Source organism: Blastomyces dermatitidis (genome assembly GCF_000003525.1).
Source record: "Blastomyces dermatitidis ER-3 genomic scaffold supercont1.3, whole genome shotgun sequence".
Classification (NCBI taxonomy): domain Eukaryota; kingdom Fungi; phylum Ascomycota; class Eurotiomycetes; order Onygenales; family Ajellomycetaceae; genus Blastomyces; species Blastomyces dermatitidis.
In genome coordinates, this window is record NW_025544776.1 from 6885075 (window position 1) to 6904757 (window position 19683).

At 46.3% G+C, this 19683-nt stretch overlaps 6 protein-coding genes across 8 annotated transcripts in view; 3 read left to right on the forward strand and 3 right to left on the reverse strand.

Annotated features, from left to right (window-relative positions):
* Window positions 1-295: 295 nt before the first annotated feature.
* BDCG_03747 lies at window positions 296-2722 on the reverse strand. 3 transcript variants are annotated; one of them, XM_045419402.1, is made up of 4 exons: window positions 2293-2722; window positions 1697-2088; window positions 1327-1639; window positions 296-1255 (listed from the first exon to the last, which is right to left on the reverse strand). In XM_045419402.1, exons 2-4 carry the CDS (start codon window positions 2077-2079, stop codon window positions 815-817), a joined length of 1137 nt encoding a protein of 378 aa, XP_045275720.1. In that variant the 5' UTR covers window positions 2080-2088; window positions 2293-2722; the 3' UTR covers window positions 296-814. The 3 variants fall into 3 exon arrangements, with proteins under 3 accessions (XP_045275720.1, XP_045280584.1, XP_045280583.1); XM_045419404.1 differs by having other exon boundaries at window positions 359-1255; window positions 1697-2083; window positions 2293-2517; XM_045419403.1 differs by having other exon boundaries at window positions 359-1255; window positions 1697-2316.
* A 1658-nt stretch (window positions 2723-4380) lies between these two features.
* BDCG_16770 (uncharacterized protein) lies at window positions 4381-6386 on the forward strand. Its single transcript, XM_045425966.1, has 3 exons — window positions 4381-5285; window positions 5350-5970; window positions 6063-6386. Exons 2-3 carry the CDS (start codon window positions 5401-5403, stop codon window positions 6075-6077), a joined length of 585 nt encoding a protein of 194 aa, XP_045280585.1. The 5' UTR covers window positions 4381-5285; window positions 5350-5400; the 3' UTR covers window positions 6078-6386.
* A 142-nt stretch (window positions 6387-6528) lies between these two features.
* On the forward strand, window positions 6529-8080 carry BDCG_16771 (cytochrome c oxidase-assembly factor COX23, mitochondrial). Its single transcript, XM_045425967.1, has 4 exons — window positions 6529-6667; window positions 6913-7020; window positions 7141-7168; window positions 7360-8080. The coding sequence occupies exons 1-4, from the start codon at window positions 6600-6602 to the stop codon at window positions 7384-7386; spliced, it is 231 nt and encodes a 76-aa protein (XP_045280586.1). The 5' UTR covers window positions 6529-6599; the 3' UTR covers window positions 7387-8080.
* Window positions 8081-8309: 229 nt separating this feature from the next.
* Window positions 8310-11504, reverse strand: BDCG_03749 (uncharacterized protein; the record flags this gene model as incomplete). Its single annotated transcript, XM_045419405.1, has 6 exons — window positions 8310-8694; window positions 8911-9058; window positions 9123-9936; window positions 10007-10904; window positions 10983-11255; window positions 11314-11504. 6 exons carry the CDS (start codon window positions 11502-11504, stop codon window positions 8310-8312), a joined length of 2709 nt encoding a protein of 902 aa, XP_045275721.1.
* A 1064-nt stretch (window positions 11505-12568) lies between these two features.
* Window positions 12569-18275, forward strand: BDCG_16772 (uncharacterized protein; the record flags this gene model as incomplete). The annotated part of the gene is made up of 13 exons (XM_045425968.1): window positions 12569-12641; window positions 12740-12889; window positions 13022-13324; window positions 13388-13444; window positions 13508-14328; window positions 14548-14790; window positions 14895-15170; window positions 15307-15483; window positions 15579-15928; window positions 15996-16293; window positions 16360-17125; window positions 17197-17309; window positions 17388-18275. 13 exons carry the CDS (start codon window positions 12569-12571, stop codon window positions 18273-18275), a joined length of 4515 nt encoding a protein of 1504 aa, XP_045280587.1.
* The window catches only part of BDCG_03752 (proteasome component PUP3), a 3297-nt gene continuing 642 nt past the window's right edge, over window positions 17029-19683 (reverse strand). The window contains exons 3-4 of the mRNA XM_045419406.1: window positions 19150-19604; window positions 17029-19073 (exon numbers count right to left, since the gene is read on the reverse strand). Of these exons, the coding sequence (XP_045275722.1) occupies window positions 18930-19073; window positions 19150-19604 (599 nt within the window). The 3' untranslated portion in view covers window positions 17029-18929. The remainder of the gene's footprint in view (window positions 19074-19149; window positions 19605-19683) is intronic.

Here is a 19683-nt window from a genome sequence, read left to right on the forward strand (position 1 = left end):
GCCCCTGTTACATGGATTTGTGTTCATAGGCTTACATTTAATAGTTTCGCCAACCCATCTCCCCGCTATCTTTATGTTGTCGAACAGGTGTGAACACCGTTGTGGATAGCAATGAGGCTGGCTTGGTGGTGTCGATATTTTACTCGATATTGAAGAATATATACGGAGAAATAATTATAGGCACACTTTGCCGTGCCGCAACATCTCCTGCCTGCGACCTCCATTTGAAATGTGGAGCGAAGTGGAATATGACTGACATATATACCATTTTTGAATCTATGCAAAAAAAATTTATTCTTGGTTTTCAATACGCTGCCATTTTATTGATTTTATTTTATTTTATATTATACTCTTTTGCTTATCGTCAGAGATAGTATTTACTGTCTGGCCGTTCATGTGAACTGGAAAACCCTACGCGACTTCAACTTCTATTCCGGATCTGCTCTGATAAATAGCCTTGCGCCTCACTTCGCAAAACCTTTTTCCAAATCGAATGGGCAACAACTGCAATTTGGAATCCTATGCACCACTATATAATTATAATTAACTGCTGGACCAATTTTTTGAAACTCGAAAACCCGAAGCAACAATTAATATCCAATGCTCCCCAATGCGACAATGTACCCGGGCAATATTTTCTTCAACGATGAACAGAAGCAATAGTCAACTATCCCTAAGTCCAATACACGCCACAGCAATTACCACTCACGGTCAAGCTCTTCGATGGAAAAGTAATTACGCTCATTTTTTTTCACGACCAATGACATTGGGCCTTCCTGCCAGAATTCCTGCAAAAAACAATAATCCCACCAGCCTACTTGCCATCATCGGAAGTTCGTTTCTTATGACGCTCCTTAAGCTCTTCTGAGATCAAATGGCTATCGTCCGTAAAGCCCTTCGTCACCAGTTCGTCTTCAACCATTTCTTTGTTCATGTGGGCTAAGAATTTCTCTTGTTCGAGCAGGAACTTCTTCATCGCCTTGGTGTTGAAGTTTCGACGGGCCTTTTTCCGGTCGCGGATTTCTTTAAGCTGCATCCGGACGCGTTCTTCCAATATCTCAAGCCTGTACTCGGAGAACTGGAAGTAAAGCTCTGACAGGTCGGATATGGCTCGAACAGTTGTCAAAACAGTGTCGTCTGGCAGGGCTGGCGAGCGCGGACGGAAAGATGTTACCATCGTGATTCTCTCTGTCCCACCCAGAGCACGCAGAGCTTGATGTTCGATGTATCGTCCTTGGAGCACCACAGCACATCCCTATTGACATCAATCAGTATGGATATGCAAAGGGACCTATTGCCACCTAAGAATAAGCGAAGTGAACTCACCATCTGTGGCCCTCTGACTTTCACAATCGACCCATCTCCCTTGCGCAATGCAGTCTCGCCGCCCACCATGTTGGTACAATCGCTGAGCATGGTAACGCAGACGAATGGATAGCTGTCTGTATGCCAATCGACGATAGGTTCGTCGTCGTCCTCAGAAGTAAGGTTTTGACCCTTATCGGCCTGAGATGGCACGGAGATATTGATATGGGCTATTTCCCAGTCCATTGCGGGGACGAGGTCAATGCCAGCAATATTTGAAACGATTTTCAGGACATCCGGACTCTGCCATGCGTCATAGACGAATGGAGCATACCTTTGGGGAACTATATTAATCTATGCAAGTTGGGCAATCGGAGCTGGAACAACTTACTCGGCGGCATACCCGCGCAATTGACAATGCGCAAGGTTGCTGGAGAATTGATAGTGTTCCCAGACCTTTTCATTAAGGATCTCCTTTCGCATTTGGTTAATCGCTTCAGGAGTGAACAGAGGGAATGGCTCGGAAACTCCGATCGAGGAGACTCCAACATCATCGCTATAGCCAAGTTCCTTCATGGTGTGGACCTTGAGCGGTGGACTATATTGAATATGTTTTTGGGCATCAAACCGAACTGGTTCCTCGGCCTGGGAAGGTACTACTGTGCCATTGGTGGTGCCCTTCAATGCGTTGACCTCGTCATCGTAACTGGAAGAAGGCATGTGGCCCGGAGCCATAGGAAAGGAGGTAGGGGTGAGGATATCTGCTGTCGCCATCGTGCTGTTCTTTGTTGTTGTTGCGTGAGTGTTCGCCCCTTGACACAGCTTCTAATTTGTCGATACCATCATTGCCCATCGTGGATGTGGCGATGATGGGGGTTATGATAGACAACAACACAGATACAACTCGACATTGTTCATACAAAAATAGGGCAACTTAAAAAAGAGTTCCCATCGTCGAACTTGGACCAAGGGGTAGCAAAAACTCACTCTCTGTTTTGCTGCCGTCGCTAACTAGGAATATTATGCAGGGAAGTAAATATCAAGAGGGAGAAGGCAAAAACAAAAGGGACTTCAGAAGCTTTATGAATATGGTTTGTTTATGAAAAGTTTCAGCTAATAATCCCTTTCCTTGGATAAATATTTAAAATGCTGACTTGAAAGAAGAATGCAGTTTTCTCGGGGAAGAAGGGGGTATTTATAGTTGCGGCCGACCGATCCTCCTTTTTAACAACCTGGCTATATCACCCAAGAAGGTACCTAGACACATATGTTCGCAGGGACAACAAGCTAGTCCGTGAGTTGTGAATAGCCCGGACATCTACCTGGGTGCGGTACGAAACCAGAGCGATGACCACACTGCTTTCCGGGTCGGCGATAAGTTAATGTGGCCCTACCATCGCAATGCCGAGACCTGCAAAAGGAATGTTTTATTTTTATTTTTTATTTTTATTTTTAACCTTCTACGTTATAGGAGATACACATCGCCATGGGATAACAACGCTGTTAATTGCTGAGAACGGGAACGGGGGTTGGAGGCGCTGATTCTCATCCTTCGCAACATTATGTTTGATAATGTGACCCGGGGGACCAAAACTCAAAGTGCCGGGGCTTTGTACATGTACAAACTGTATGGAAATCCCCCCAGCAAAAAAGTTGTGTTGTTGCCAATGCATCAGAACACAAAACACATCAGCATTACCAAGGCCATGGCATGATTGCAGTGGATCCGCATCCTCCAGTCCCTCCTCCCCCCCTCCCGCATTTTGAACCCGAGATGGAAATTGTTGCTGTGTTTGGTTTGGCACGGAGCCATGAATCACATTCCATATTACATTCTGCCTGGGTTGCAATGGACTGGGCGTCTTGACAAGGGTCTAGACTGCGGTCTCTAGGCGGTTTTGCTATGTCACGATGCTCTAATCTAAACCGTCTTACGCATTTCACCCCTCTCAAAAACCCAGCAACACGATCCTTTTCACGTTTCCACGTCTTACAGATTATACAGCTGACAATGCTGAAGATCGCTACAGTTGCCGTGCGGTGTGGACGATTGATTATTTGACACATGGCCATGGGTCAACTTACGATAACCGAGCACTCGACCCACCGACGTTCATGTCATAATGGAAATATCAAAACGGATTATGGATTACTATGATGGAAAATAATCCAAGGTTGCAAGTTTGAGGCGAGTTTTGTATAAAAAATATGCCGACGAGGGTGGATATGATGGACAAAGTTGGCAGGAATTACGAAAGCAGTGGGCGGCAAGAAAGGTCTGCTACCCTTCAATTCTGGGCCATGGGGAGGGAAAAAAAAGGGAGATGGAAGTTGGGGTGGGAGGCAACGAATGAATGATGCAAAAATCATTTAAACGGTGTGGAGGGGTAGCTTTTTTTTTTTTTCATTTTTTAGCATAAAAAAACTATTATTAGAGCAGATAAAAGTTTATCTATTCATGAAACTAGAAACTAAGTGTAATTTTTTGGCTTTTTCCCGCCACCTCGTAGCGTCTAACTTCCAAGGGACCAACGGGAGCACAATGGAAATTTTGACTCAATTGGGGGATGGATCCTGGGGCCCTTGGATCCTGGGGAAAGACTTGGCTTGAAGCGGTTATGGGCGTTATCATCCTCCCTTCTTTATTCTCGCTCTTCTTCCTCCTCCATTCCTCAGAGCCGAAAAAAACATACTATATCTGTCTGGACCTTGCCAGAAACAAGGGGCCAGGCCTTTTAGCTTCAGGTCTTTGTTGTAGATAATGGTCATATGATCCATGGTGACAGAGCTTGTACTGCTGCATATTACATAGTTAACTAATAAAATAATAAAAAATAAAAAATGAAAAATGAAAATGAAACATACAACGTTCCGATCTAGGGTTCGCGAACGAGCAACCGCTCTTTCGTCCGTTCCCTAATTATCTTATTTCTAAATGTTAATTGGAAAAAAACGATTCTGGAACATGAGAGGGAATATGTTCCGTTCTCTTCCCCGGGTACTTTCAATCCTCGGATAATTTCTAACTTGAATCCTAGTACATTGAATGGGCCATTTCTTGGGGCTTCTAAAGTCGACAATTCGTTGTTGGGTAATTAATAACTAATCATGAGTTCAGGCTGCTGTTTTATTCTTATCAATCAATCAATCAATCTGCACTCAACGAGCAGATACTGATCAACTAAACAAACATCTTTTGCATGGATTATAAATCAGTTCTAGTTCTTTCAATCAGGAACTAAGTCCATGAATATATCTATGTTCTCAAGATAACACTTGTGATTATCAACTCTCTCTCTCTCTCTCTCTCTCTCTCGTCTCATTCCACATATGAGAAACAATATGAGAGGCTGATTCCTTCCCTTCAAATCCATCGCTATGATGAAGGTCTGAAGATTGAAGAAAGCACAACTGCTATCTATGTGTAATGAATAATGTTTGTTTTGTCTTGATTGTTGTTCATTGTTCATGCAAGTCCAGGCTCTGCTCTTGCTTCCTTCTTGCAGGACGGGGAATCATTCTTGAGATGTTTTCACATCCATCGGGCGTTGACATATTCCGTCTTGAGATCTTCTCCCTTCCTTCAAGTCTTATTACGGAGTTTCTGGATTTCTCTCCAGGGGCCACAATGTCCCTGAGGTTCGCTCTACGTTAATTGGTGGGCCTTCCACCTATCCATGGGCGGAATCATGCTATTACAGCTTGCCCTGACTCTCGTTTGCGCGTTGCCTATATTTGCTATGGAATTTATTGCTTCTGTTGAAAGTTTCATTTCTCTTGCCTCTTGATTGCTCTGGGAATTCTGGAAGGTCAAACAAATTTCTACTTACCTCTCCAGTTCGACTCTGTCTGAGCTTCGTTAGGAGTATAAGTACGAGCCTTGGAACCTGTGCCATTTGAAGGCCTTCTAACAACTGTCCGTTCATTTCGCTATTGATTTAATTTTTGCCTTCAGTTGACCTCTCGATGATGAATCTAAGGTATGCTGCGTTTTCTGAACTTATTTTTCTTTCCACGGTTATAATTCTAACACCAACTTCAAAGCCCGTATCTATTCATCCAAGTCCGTACCCGTCGAAAACCAAGATATTAGCCATGGTGCTGCCATTTGACATTCCGGAGCCGAGAATACCGAAAAGAATGCTGTATCGCCGCCCTGAAATACCAAATTTCATACCAACATCTATTTTCAGAGAACATGAACTTGACCCTACCCACCATGGCACGGCCTATAAACTCGAGTTTGTCGTCGAGCCACCAGAGGAGATTCGTGAAAATGACCTACTCCAAAAGCCAATGGTTGTCAGGGTCCGGAGCCTGGAAAATACAAAGCCATGGTGCCCGGTGGAGATACAGATCCATGTGAAAGTATTCCATGCAGTTGGTTCTGACCGCTTTGAGGTATGCAGGAAGATTGGCAGACATGATCTGGGAGGCGTGTACTCAGTCTCGCAGTCTCCCGAGGGCACAACCTCCCATTTCATGACTGTGCTTCTAGCATCCCCGGTAGAGGACTTCGAAGTACCCTTTGACCGATTCCATAAGCACGGTCTGTACATTCTTTATATCATTTTAGCTCTGGGGCCTACCGATGCATTACCAAGGACTCGGCGAGAGGCATGGGTCAAATGTAAAAAGCCGATTACGGTTACGAGCATGCCGCAGGTAAGAATGTTCAAGCATCAACAGAGGCCTCCCTCGTCCGGGCTAGGCGCAGCCACTGATTGTTATATGACATGACTAACTTATACTAAAAGGTTGCGTCCCTTTAGTAGGGAAAACAAGAGACCCAGGTTGGACGTTGCGGATCTTTTTGGGTTCGGAAGGGTTTACCGGCGAAAGAAAATTGGGAGGTGGTGATGTGAAGGATCTGTTTTCTTTTGGCTTTCCTTTCATACTTTTTTTTTTTTAAAAAAAAAAAAAAAAAAAAAAAAAAAAAACTTTTCGCCTTGATTGGTGGATTCAGTGAGAATATGTGCAATTTGTGATTCCTCCGGCCTCCTGTGTGATGCATGGTTGGCCTGTTTGGCAAATACAATTTCATTCGCTTGTTTGTGTTAGCATTTGTATACTTTGTACTCTAGTTTTTTTAAGGTTGGCGCAAGGAGACCGATAACCGCGGGAACTAATTCCAATGCGGAATAGTCAACGCCAAGGCGCGACAAAGCCCGGTCCACCTCGGCTCAATTCTGCCGGAGAAGTCTCTCCGACCCGCTGGGAGCTGATGTTCGCTCTATCTTTTTTTGTCCTCGTTCCGAAGAAAAAGTCGGAGAGCGAGACAATTCCAGCACGACATGAGCGCAGACAAAGTGTCCGAGGAATCTGTGAGTGCCTGGGATAAGGCTAAGCCGGCATTTAACCAGTAAGGCCCCCTTTCTTTCTTTCTCATCTTTGGCTCAAAGCTTTGGATGGCTGGGTGGGTTCGAGATTTGTCCAGCAAGAGCATAGCGGAGTCATTCATGACCCCCCTGCTACCGGGGCGGCCCCCCTCTCCTCTCAGCCAATCCAAACATATTACATCGCCTTGGCTACGCTGCATCTTAAACTTCGTTTATAATAATATGGTAACTAACGCTACTCATCTCGTGTTCTTTCGGATAATTATAGCAAACCGGCCAGCGGGTTCTACGACCCGTGTCAGGATTTCGCAGACCGGAGCATCAAATGCATGCGGCGAAATGGGAACGATAGGACGATGTGTAGCGATTACTTTCAGTGAGTAGAGTTCTTCCCCCCGTATCTCCTCGTGCAATGGCTCGTGGGCTAGGAATATCACCCACCGCGATTGATCCAGTGTCGTGTTGGATGGAGCGCTAATAGGTGTAATGCACCTAGGGCGTATCGCGATTGCAAAAAGGAATGGGTATGTAATTTTTATATTTCGCATATGGTTGTGGCTGGAGGCTCCCGCTTTCCCAACATCCTTCTTCTCCTCCCCGCGATGGGGATAAATTGGACATTTGTTCCAGTTCCTTGTCTGGTGGATTATCTGTGGCTATTTTTTGCCCGATATATGTCTAAACTATTGAAACTAATCAAACCGTTGTCCTATAGATGATCCAGCGGAAGAAGAGTGCTTAGAACCTGCTGCCCTCCCCGATATGCGCCAATAGAAAAAAAAAATATAGAACGAGAGAACAAAAGAGGCAACCCTCTAGGGATGGGCGGGAGGATCTTAACCAAATTGTCAAGCTCCGCACGAAGCGACCTGTAACGAATCATGATAAACATGCACACATAGACACACACGACACACACCAGTATACCCGCAGTATACGACTGAGGATGGGATGGAGAGAGCGCGAAGTGTCACCTTCCAATGAGACCGACATTGTCACTCGTGTAACATTATATCAACTATTTAGAGTGGAGAATTGGACTTGAGGACACAGGAAATGGCACATGCAACATAAGGTGGTGACTGTTTCGGTTTCCCTAGATAGTTCAAGTCAATCGTCTGCTTGATATATGATTTTGTGATGCAAAAATCTCGGATTTTCCGAGCTGCCAGCAGGCTTGAAAAGTATATATCTATAGAAAATCTTTCTCTGAAGTCCTTAAATGGTATCAGATTTGTAAGATGCATAAACTATGTCATCCTTCGACGTGAATGATGAGGCCTGAACTGGTCAGGTTACATGGACAGCAGCGTACTGCCCATTTACTATCTCCTACGTTGATCCTCTTGTATTCTCTACGTTGTGTAATCTGCCCCAAGTTAGGAGTCAAGCCCTGTCAGGGCTTCACTTTTTCCCCCTACCCCTTGTACTTCAGCCGCGATAGCACTTCATTCTTATATTTTGGAAACTTGCACACCATGCACATCACTTTGCAGTTTTTATTTAATCATTCATGAGAATAGCTCTAGCATTAGAAATGTCGAGGATGACTCCTTCTCCATCAAAACTTCTCGATTAAACGTAGCCAAGCCAGCTCGAAATATACCCAAAACTCGTAGGAACGTGTCCGCATGGTCGCGATATGGGTGTATCTAAAGTGCCCCTTTACCAAGCTGCGTCTTCCTCTTCGTCACTCTCCTCGTCCGATTCCACCTTTTCATTCTTCCCTTTCTTGTTTTTCAACTTCGCCAACTCTAGCTTCAACTTCAAACGCTCAATATCTTCCTCCGAGGATTCATTGTCATCTTCATATTCATACCCGCGACTCTGTGGCAGCCCGGAGTTGCGTCGGTAGATTCTACGACGTGGAGGTGGTGGATTCCTCTTTGGACGGCCAACTTGCATTGACTGGTTTGAGGGGGGTACGTTGTAGGTATCCTTACGAATTTCCTCTCGCTCAGCAAGGATTCTGTACGTATCGTCCTCTTGTGTCCCGTGGATGTTACTAATGTAGTCGTCGAAATGGGCGCTTGTCTGGGCGATGCCTTCACTAATGGCCGTTTAAGTTTGGCGCTATTTTCCCCCTCACTGAAATCAATTGGCAAGAGCTAACGCTATCTAAAAGGCATTTTTGATCTATCGACCGTTCCAGCGCCGCGAGGGTTTATATTTGTTCTCCTGCCAGTGCTTGTTAGCGAAACGCCTGATCTTGTCCTCCTCGATATCAATGTCACGGCCGCTCTTGATGATATGCTGTAAGTTTTACGCCCATATTTCTTTAGTCGACATTTCGTCAAGTTTTGGGTAGTAGAGGCTCATGTGGATCCGGGATCTGAATGCTTCATCGAATTCGCCAACGCGATTTGTTGTCAGAATGATGACTCCAGAATAATACTCCAAAACTCGGAGGAAGACTATACAAAGATTAGCGACCATGTTCATTGTCACTAATGAAGTCTTATATTCATGGAAGCCTACCGGAAACAAGACTGTTGCGTATTATATCTCCTTTCTCTCTTTTCGCGAGGAAAACATCCGCCTCGTCGAGTAACAATACACATCTCCACCTATGCGCCAAAACGCAAAAGAACTCAAGGGTTGCTTCTGCAGTCTGGGCAGTGGTGCCGATATCACCACACGTTATCGGCAACAAGGGCCGCTTTAACTGGGATGCTATGCACTTAGCTGTAGAGGTTTTGCCAACTCCCGGGGCGCCGTGCAAAAGGATGATAAGCCCCTTGCCTTTGCCGAGAACAGCATCCAGTGCAAGTGGCTCGTGTGTCCCATCAGTTCCCCCAGACTTTTCCTTCGGATGTTCGACCTGGTTTTTGATTAACGCTTGAAGCAACACTCGATGACCCTCCGGTAGAACTAGATCCTCAAATCTAGCCCCTTGTGCCTCTTGCCCGGTTACTGGTAAATCTTCGATTTTGTTGATATTTAGAGGAAGCCACTTGTGATCAAGGAGACCGTACCCGTAGGCCCGATAAGGAAGAAGCATCAGATGATCGTTTGGGACGGGCTTTTGCTGCAGTGTTCGTAAGTCTAGAAGATTGGTGGTTCGTCGGAAATCATTTTGACGATCTTCCTCAAATTTGGAGTCGTCGAAGACGTCCGTAATCCAATTACCGTCCTCTTGCTCAGGCAAAGGATCAAATGTCTCCTTCTTGTCCTGTGGGGTTGCTTTAGCGATGGCGCCGGACCCGAATTTCAGGCTTCTTCCAAACTGGGACACCTTTTGTTTGAAGTGTTCAACTCCGGCTGCCTGGTCTACCACTATTTCGCTATGTAACTATATTTTCATTTTTTCATCAATCATTAAGCTTTAAGGAGTTTGAAACGTTGGAGATGATCGTACCCACCTCTGTTTCTTTTATAATCCAATTCTTGCGCCCTTTGGAGGTTTGATTCCCCTCCTGGACCGTAAGTCCTGAGTATTTTTTATGTGTTCCAGGGACAAGTTGCACGAAACGCCGCCCTCTTTCAATGAGCGTCTGTTGTATTTGTTCACTCTCTGGGCTAGGAAGCAGCGGAAACGGTACCAGTGAAGTTACAGGTCTTGTACCTTTGTATGGTGGAATTGCAAATCTTTTTGATCTGGCGCCAAGCTTAACCCCGTCAAAGTCGATATAGAAAGCGTCGATAATAAAGCACGTCGTGTCCATGCCCGAACATTTGATAGCGTCACCACACTTCTCTTCATTCTCCGAATCTGAATCCCCGATATAATCAATGATACCACTGAAGCGGGCTTTGTAGCCGCTGTCAAAGTAGGCTCTCCCGCCGGTGATATTTAAAACCCGATAAGCTTGACGACAGTTCCGATTCTCATCTGAACTCGAATTGAGGACGACATCGCCGGGTTTAAATAGTAGCCATAGATGTTCAAAAGCAATCTCAGTGATATCCCCGTCGGAAATTCGGCGTTTTGCGTCAAATATATCGTGCATATCGGTATCCATAAATTTCACAAGGCAACGAAGCTCATCTCTTTCTCTTTTGGCTGGTGAAGCTGAACTTCCGGCATTGTTTGTGTCGTCGTCTTTGGTGACACGGGCTGGGTTTTGTTGTTCTGGTTTGTTAACCACATTTCCAGCCTTATTGTTGCTTTTACGGACATTAGTTGTGGGGTTCTCCTGTCTCATTTCATCCCGCCTAGATACAGCCTGGTCGTAGGCTGTCTCGGCCTCCTTGAGGCACTGTCTGATATCGGATTCGTACGCGACGAGATACTTGAACGGGCGAACAAACACGTTTTGACTAGCACTGAGCTTTCACCAACGAACTGACTCAACACATCCAGAAGGTGAGTTGAATTTACGGCAAGGCGGTCCAAACATCTCACTACTTGACTCAGTAGCGGCCTCTGAAGACTTTTTGTCCAGTATTCTTGGCAGTTTGTAGCCCAGTCGGCGTAGTTGAGACCTTGCATAGGCTTTCGAAGAAACAAGAAGGATGCTCTCCTGAAGGTCAATTTTGCCTTCTTTTTTGACCTTTCGCCAATCCCCTGGGGAGACTCGCTTGATCGCAATTTCTTGAAGGTCTGCTTCATCCTTTGGGTCTTTTTCTTTTGAAGCTGGGGCGGCTTGATGCTTAGTTAGCTCGCCGCCACTAGAGTGAATTGGATGTTTAGCTGTGGTTCTACAGGGAATTTGGAGAATGCTCCTACCTCCCAAGGTTCCATCTGCCGAGTAGTTCTTTTTGACCTTCTACCAAGGCCTTAAGTATTTGCTTCAAATCGCTGTCTGCCGGTGCAGGTTCTGAGTTGCCGGACTGCGCCGCCAACTCACTTTTAGTCTTCTCGCCTTCGGGTGTATGCAGTGCAAATGCTCCGTTTCGTTCACCATTGGCTGCCGACATGGTCATTGGCTGGCTGGTGAATAATGCGAGAAACGCAATTGAAAATTTGATGTGGCTTTGCATTCAACACGCCAAAGTAATCTGGAGGATTTTGGTTCAGTTCATAATATATAGCTCTTGAAACTTCAAGTGCGGGGTCAAGTTAGGTACCTCAAGCTCAAGCATAGGAATGCGAGTTGTTCGTTCTAGCATGCAAGCAGCTAGTACACTTTCTTTTCTTCCGCTTCAGTGGTGTAATCGACTTTTATTCTGGCCCGCAGAACAACGGCAAGCATCGAACTTCGCCGCCGTAGGAGTGGTCACTCAAAAAGACGTTTCTGCGGGGCAGCGAAGCAATGGTTCAAGATATTGCTACACCTCGACCCCACGAGACTGGTGCCACATGCACAGAATGCTCAAAGATCGATGTCTTGTGGCTAAAGGACGATACTTAACACTCATCTCTATCTTACCACAAGCCGTGAACTATTGACCATACAATGCCGTTAATTAGAGGCAGAACTGTAGTGAGCGGGAATGAGAGATGCCACGACCAGCCATGAAGCCACTCCCCCTCGTCGACGCCCTTGGTGGGCTCGCTGGCTTATCTGCGTTAGAGGCTCACCCGCGATTCGCATCCTGGCATGAAAGCAGTTAGAGATGATGAAGAGGCCACGAGTGATATGTTACTGGTCCCCGTCTCTGGAGAAAAAACATCAGACATATCGCCAATCCAAAAACAAAAGCGGACAGTTGCAAAAGACCACCTCGATGAGGATGGCGCTGTAAGATACGCTCCTATCCCCATAGATTCCTGTTTCAGAGCTGATATCGCATATAGGCAAGAGCTGTAAATAGATGTCGAAACAGAGAAGAAACGCTTCAAAAAGGCGTTGGAAGCTTACGAAAGTACAACTGATGGATTGAAATTCCACCGATGTCACGACAAAATCGGTGCACGCGTGGGAGGAAGTTTTGCAAGAGGTGAAGAAGGCATCAGATGAATATAATGACGTATCGGGATTTTGGGGGCACATTAGAAAAGGCCTCCGGAGCTTTGGAAAGAATAACAAAGCCTTTGAAGCATGGGCGAGCGTCCTGCCGTCACAATCACATTACTTTTCTCTGCTGTGCGGAGGCTTAAAACTCATATTCTGGGTTTGTTCCGCCCTAACTTGCACCGTCGGTGCGTTCTTCATTAAGACCTAGCTAGGCCGCAGCGCGCTTGCACGATCTTCGAACCGACATTGCTTTAGCGGAGATCCCCATCCTCATATCGAGCACTCATAAAGCCCTGGGTATCTTCAGGAGGTCGAACGACTTGCGTCGATCTAGCGCGGCTCTCTATGCCGCTACAATAGCTGCCTTACATCACATCGTCGCGTGGTATAGGGAAAAAGCCTCGAGTATGTGCTCAACAAAGCCTGCGAACTGTGAGGCGTTTAGGTTGACTAGCACTTAGAAAAATTATTCCGTAGCATGTTCCAGCAAGAGACCTACGAAAAAAAAAATAAAAAAAATGGACGATCTCCTAAAAGCTCTCAGAGAGGAAGCTAAAGGCTTTGGGCAAGTGGCTCAGCTATGTTCATATGATGCAATTATGAACACAAAGCAGTTGATCATGGATCAGGGTGACGAATCGCGCAAGCACCAGGAGATCATAGTGGGGCACTTTGATCAGTCGAGAAATGAGTTCCAGGATTTCCGGGACGATTTCAAGCTGGCAGCTGGATGCGTGAATCGGAAGGTCAAACTGATAAGCAATGAGGTTTCACAGCTGCGCAGAGTCCTTGCCTCGTTTCTCAGCAGTAATGTTCGAACGGATTACAAAACACAATATGGTTAGTTGATCTTAGGAGCGCAGGAATTCAGCATCAACTCTTTATTCACTGACCTTGGTGTAGTGAAAGGACCAACACTTCCGTTGCGAAGGGCTGTATCTGAAGCCAATCTAGTGCAAGGTACTGTATTAATAGGACACTATTTCACATGTCTTAGGTTGCACACTGACCCTGCCATCACAGATTACCTTGCTGCGAAAGATGACCTACTTTCAGACTTTGACTATGAAAGCTCTGTCATGCGTAACGACATCGAGGCCAGTCTCGAAACCATCTGGGCATTGCCAAGATCCGATCAGGATCGTGCAGTTGCTATCATGCAATCACCGAAGCTGCATTCCTGGATCACCGAGTCAAGTTCTTCGGCACTCCTGGTCAATTTCAACGACCCCAAGAAGACATCGTCAACGTCTTTCATTTCCGCCAAATTAACATATTCGATCCAGTCAGATGTCATAGGCCCGCACAATCCACGAAACATCTTTGCCTTGTTGTTTCTTTGCGCAGAGCACATACGCCCGGACTATGGCGTCAGTGGGATGTTGCGAAACTTGATTGGTCAGCTCCTCATCGCTTACCCTGACTTTGGAATGAGCGTTATCAAGCAAATCCAACGAGCAGACCAACAGGACATTAGCAGCCTATGCCAGATTTTCCATAGGATGATCTCTCAACTACCACCACATGTAACTGTCTTCTGCGTCCTTGATGCCATTACCGTATATGAACAGAATAGCTCGCTTTGTGAAGAAGGAGCATTTGCAGTCCAAGAACTCATGGACATAGTGCAATGGACCAAAGATCACGGCTGTGATTTCAAGGTGTTGTTGACGAGTGCGTGGAATAGTCATATCTTTTATAAGTACGTGCCGGATCGGCAGAAGGATATCATATGGATGCCCGCAAAGGTGTCCCCGCAAGGAGGCTTTACGAGGATGAAATGGAATTCTAGTGTTGGGTCCGGTGTTGGTATGCTGGCAAGTCCCCGGTCGTTCACAGAAATGGTATGCCAAAGGACACTAGAGATAAAATGAGCAAGCTTGGGAGAATGATGCATATCAAATGTTGAGAGATCTACCGCAAGCAATAGTACTATGATTTAACAAAAATCAAAGAGCCGTATGATCTTGATGTACAGTATTTCCGATGTTGAATAGCAGCCGCACGCTAAGCCTCACTAGGCAAAATGTGGTTATTAGCGCAGATCTTGTACCTTCCCGCAGAATTGTGTAGGAGTAGTACAATCCACCGACTTCCCTCCGCTGGTCCCCGCAGACACCAAGCTCCCCACACAGACATCCTCGCACTGCAGCTCGACCGGGCTGGTCTTCACCATGTCCGCCTCCACTGTTTTTGAGCGCCGGAATAAGCAGATCCAAGATGCCATCGACGGCCAGAACCTCAAACAGGCCCTGCAGCTCTGCGAAAAGCGACTGAAGAAGGGCGAGGATTCGCATTTCCTCAGGGTTAGTTCTGAAATAGCATCCCGCAAGCTTTATTATAATGGATACATTTACTTTTGAAAAATCGAACACTAATACGTTGTTAATGCGTTATATTTGATATATAGGCGTGGAAAGCGCATATTCTCCTCAGCCATGGCGACGACGTCCATCGACAGCGGGGTATTTCAGAAGCTCTTGCGCTCTGCCGAATGGAACCACCCGTTTCCGATATAGAAGCACTGAATATGCTTTATTCAACCCTGAAGACCATTGATGAACATGCAGAGACCGCGCGCGCAATATGGGAGAAGGCAGCAAAGGCGAAGCCTCAAGCACTAGATATTCAGCTGAAGTGGTTTAATATGGCGTCGGAGATGGGCGACTGGAAAACTGCGCAGAAGGTCCGACAAAAAAAAAAAAAAAAAGGCTCGCCCCTTACTCTATCTCCACATTGAACTTCTACATTGTGAAGCAATGGAGATATACATTCGTCTAATTTTGCATTGGAGGAAACCAGCTGACATTTGTCGTCCCTAGGCAGCTATGAGCCTGCAAAACAACTTCCCCAAAGAGCGCAAATACTACTTTTGGGCTATCTTGATGTGCTACCTCATCACCATCGACCCTGCGAACTCGGAAATAGACGGCAAGCTCTTTGGTACGCTTGCTTATCGTATGATATTAAAAGCTGCCTCAAGTGTGCCAACCGACCCGGTATGAAAAAAAAACCCCCTGAGTACTTCATGTCTCTTCTTATCTTCCGTTGTATACAAGTGAGGCTCATTTGGTTTCTCCTCATTATTACACAGAAAGAGTTATTGAGTCCGGCTAGAGCGATACAAACCTCTGAAGAACTCTTCCTGCTGATAAAGATCCTTGAAACACAAGGGCGCCACGAGGAAATTGTTTCTTTGCTTAACAGCAAGCACTTAGGTATCGAGTCTCGAATTGCCCAGAAAGATTGGGCTTTTGTTAGCGCGAAAATTGTAGGTCTCGAAAACGCAGGGCTGTGGGATGAAGCAATCTCATTTACCCGGGAGCTGCTTGCTCTTCCGGATGACCTTACAAACGGTTCGACGACGGCGGCTGTCCAAGAGAAAGACGATTGGCAAGTTTGGAGTCTTCTTCTCGCCGCCACCAAGAAATTAGGAAAGAAAGAGTATGTCCTGACCGTGTGCATGAAGCTTTGTTTACTCGCAGAAAGCTGATAAAATTTTATTTTGAAGGGCGCCACGAGAGACCCAGGACTTCATCGCAGCGTACATTAAAAGGCAGCCAAAATCACGGAATGCCCAGTTGGCTGCTCTTGACTTGACAGAGCAACGGATTACGATGAACGAACTTCCCCTGGAAGATCTTCTCCCGGCGTGCAAAGAATATTTCAACCGCAATTGTACCAAGCTCTATTGCTTCCATGACCTGCGGAAATATCTAATCAAACTTGATCGGTCGATGCAAGACGAATTCCAAATTTATGCTTCCCAAAAGGTTGTTGCAGATCAGAGCGCAGATGATCAGAAGCAGGTTAGGACAAAATGTACCCCCATCCGTTTTCTTACAGCACTAAACTAAATCTATATGCTATTATAGGTTACCGATCCCTTTAAAGGAGTTGCTGCTATCAATGCCCTGAAATTTGAGTACTGTTTCCAGTTGTCATTGAAGGGTGACGAAAAACCCTCAGTGCAAAAGGTCGAAAACTTTGTATCTCGGTGCCTTCGTATTTACCGGAGCACCGAAAGGCCTAACCAGAGTGCAGCTCCATCTACCATCGAAAGCCAGCCAAGTGACGATCTATGCCTTTTAGCCGTCATGGCCTTAATTAGATTACACGAAACAAATAATGAGTCTAAGCCTGACGTCGCCCCTCATGCTGCATTAGTCCAAGCGGCTGCACTTATAGAGAATTTGCTACTCAAGTCACCCTGTAACTATGAAGCTCTTTTGCTCTTGGTTCGGATCTACCTCCTTCTGGGAGCGGGCTCGCTGGCCCTAAAGTCGTTTCATAAATTGTCTGTGAAGCAGATGCAATATGAAACAGTTGCACATAACCTCTTTACCCGCCTCGGATCGACGCACCCGCATGCTGCCCCCCCTTACGAAGGATTGGAACCGAAGGATTACGATCCACAAACTGCGATGAGGCAGGCGTTGAGCTTTTATCGGAATTCTGAGATCGCGACCACCTATTCACGAAACGTTGGTCTGGAGCATGGGAGCTATGTTAATGTGGCTGGAAGCATCGAGCTGCAGAAGAGCCTGAAGAATAGCATATGTAGAAGAATGTGGGCATTGGAAACCCGGAGGATTCAGCGGCTGGTTGGTGGCGACCCGGTAGGGCAATATGACCATATTGGTAGGTTTCCAAATCTGTTGTTCATTTCCTAAGAATATTTCCGTGAAGCTAACAATGCACATCATAAGCAGTCTCCGACACAGACCCTGTTGTTGACAAACGCAACTTCGACGGCTTCATGAACTGTGAAGCTCCAGGAACACTCAGCTTTGAAGAGCATGTCCGTCTCGGGCCCAAGCCAGGGGTAAGGTCATTTCCATTTGAACACCAACGCGTGATTACCAGATAGTGAAGCTAACGTTCGGTTGAAAACAACTCATAGGCCCACGCAGTAAAAGCAATGACCATCACCGACGTCCTATTTAGTTACCTAAAGAGTAACACCTCTACAAAAAAGGCATCGTCGTCTTCACACCCAGTCTCGCCAAATATCAATCTATCTCGCTACCTCAACCCAGAATTCGACCTTCCCCTCCTCGAGACAGAGTTAACTCCCGCCGAAATCGAAAACGTAAACATCCACCTCACCCTCCTAAAGGCCCTCGCATCCCTATCCGCCGCCACCAACACCAAACAATCATCCCCACCAGCTCCCCTAACCACCCACCTCGCCACCCTCGAATCATTCCTAACTAAAAAACTGACTGCCCTATCCGCTACTCCCCTACCCACATCAATCCTCCTAACAACCATACCCCTCACCCCTCCTAGCAAACAACAGCCTTCCGCCACCTCCTCCATCGCCCCCTCCTGGCTCTATCTCCACACCACAATATCCCTCCTCGAGACCCTAAAGGCCACCACCTTCTTCCTCACATACTTATCTCCCTCATCATCAACAGCAAAGACAAAATCGAAGGTCCCCACTACGACCACAAAAGAAGCTCTCCCAAACAAGGAAACCCTCGAAAACCTCCACACCCTCGTCAAGCAACTCATCGACGCTATCCGCCGGAACACGCGCTTTTTGAAGATGCAGATTGCCGAGTCGGGGATGTTGGGGGAATTGGTGGAGTGGGTGACGGGGGGTTATGGTTTTGAGAAAGACACCGTTAAAAATGGCGACGGTGATGGGGAAGAGGAAGGGGCGGTAAAGAGAGAGATTGAGGAGATGATGGATACGGCGTCTTTGGAGCTGTTTTGTGGATCGTTGATGGAGAGTTGGGATGAGGCGCTTGATGGGGTTTTGGGGTTATGTGCGTCGATGTGAATATGCGCGAATTTTTCTTTTATCTTTTTCTTTTTCCCTGTCTCTTCGTTGGATCTGCTTGAGATGGATGGTTTTGATGTGTTCGGATTTTTGTGGGGAGATGTGAAGTGGGCTGGGCGGGTTGATGGATGGATGGATCTTGTGCGTCATATATATATGCACAACATATAATTCTATAAAATAGCGAGGGGATGAGCTAGAAAAAGTTAAACGGCTTTGATCACGTTTACTCAGTATGCAATGGTACATGTACATTACGTGGTAATTGAGATTTCTGGGGGTTCATTTATTCCATATTTACGCGACTGGCTGGTCGGGGAAGCTCACTCGCATGGATGGGTATTTTTCCCATAACGTGTGCTTGATAATAAGCTCCCCGTTCTAGTATCCCAAGCCCCATAATCTAGTAGCATCATATTACCGTGGATCTAGCTCTCCTTTTTGCTTCACGACAAAAAAAGATAACTGTCAGAACATCGTGCCAAGGGAATGCCATTTATCAGAAATTATCAAAGCTCCAAAAATAAAATAAAATAGGAAAACAGAAAGATAAAGAGGACACGCAGGGCTTTGAAACCCCTCTGGTCACCACTTCCGTCTTCCTAGATCTTCCCACTCTACCCATAAGACGAAAACCGCAGACCAGAAAACTATCTAATCTTGTCGTCCCTTGAGCAATCGCTTTGTGACTTTGTCCTTCTCTATGATATAAACATGTGCTCCCCAACCTGACAGGGCGTCTCGATCAACGGCGTTAAGTAGGGCTTGCGAGATGGTCTCGAACAGGTCATCAGGTCCCTAGTTCAACGGAGTCAGCACATTAAAGCCCTTTAAATCAAATGAGATAATAGAAAAAGAAAGGAAAATAACATACGAGATCCGGTTCCCACAACCCCTCACAAGTCCCAAACAGCTGATCACTCGCCGTACCACTGACGATAAAGTCCTGCGCAAAATCAATACAGCCAATACTATCAAAGCCACATATGAACGGTTTGCCCGTCGTATTATCTATGCCCGCCAGCACGGGGCTGACGAAATAGGGGCCGAAGCGCTTCTCGTACAGAGTTGAGCTAGTCAGGTTGGCCAGTGTCTTCGGGGAGATATGTCGCTCTTCGCGCAAGCGGTACATGTTGACTTTGAAACGGAGGACGTCGGAGACGGTGGAGACGTCTGTGGCGAGCCCTGTTAGGCCGAGATAGGTCGAGGGGGCGTAGTTGAAGATCTTGGGGAAGTTGTTGGAGACGGTGAGGGCTTGCAGACCCAGTCGGAGGTCGCATGCAATGGCAACACAGTCTTTGCCGACCATGGCGACGCAGGCACCGCCATCTATTCGAGGGGTGGATGGTTAGGAGAGGGGGCTTCAAGGTATATTATTTGGGGAGTTTAAGGAGGGGACAATGTGAGG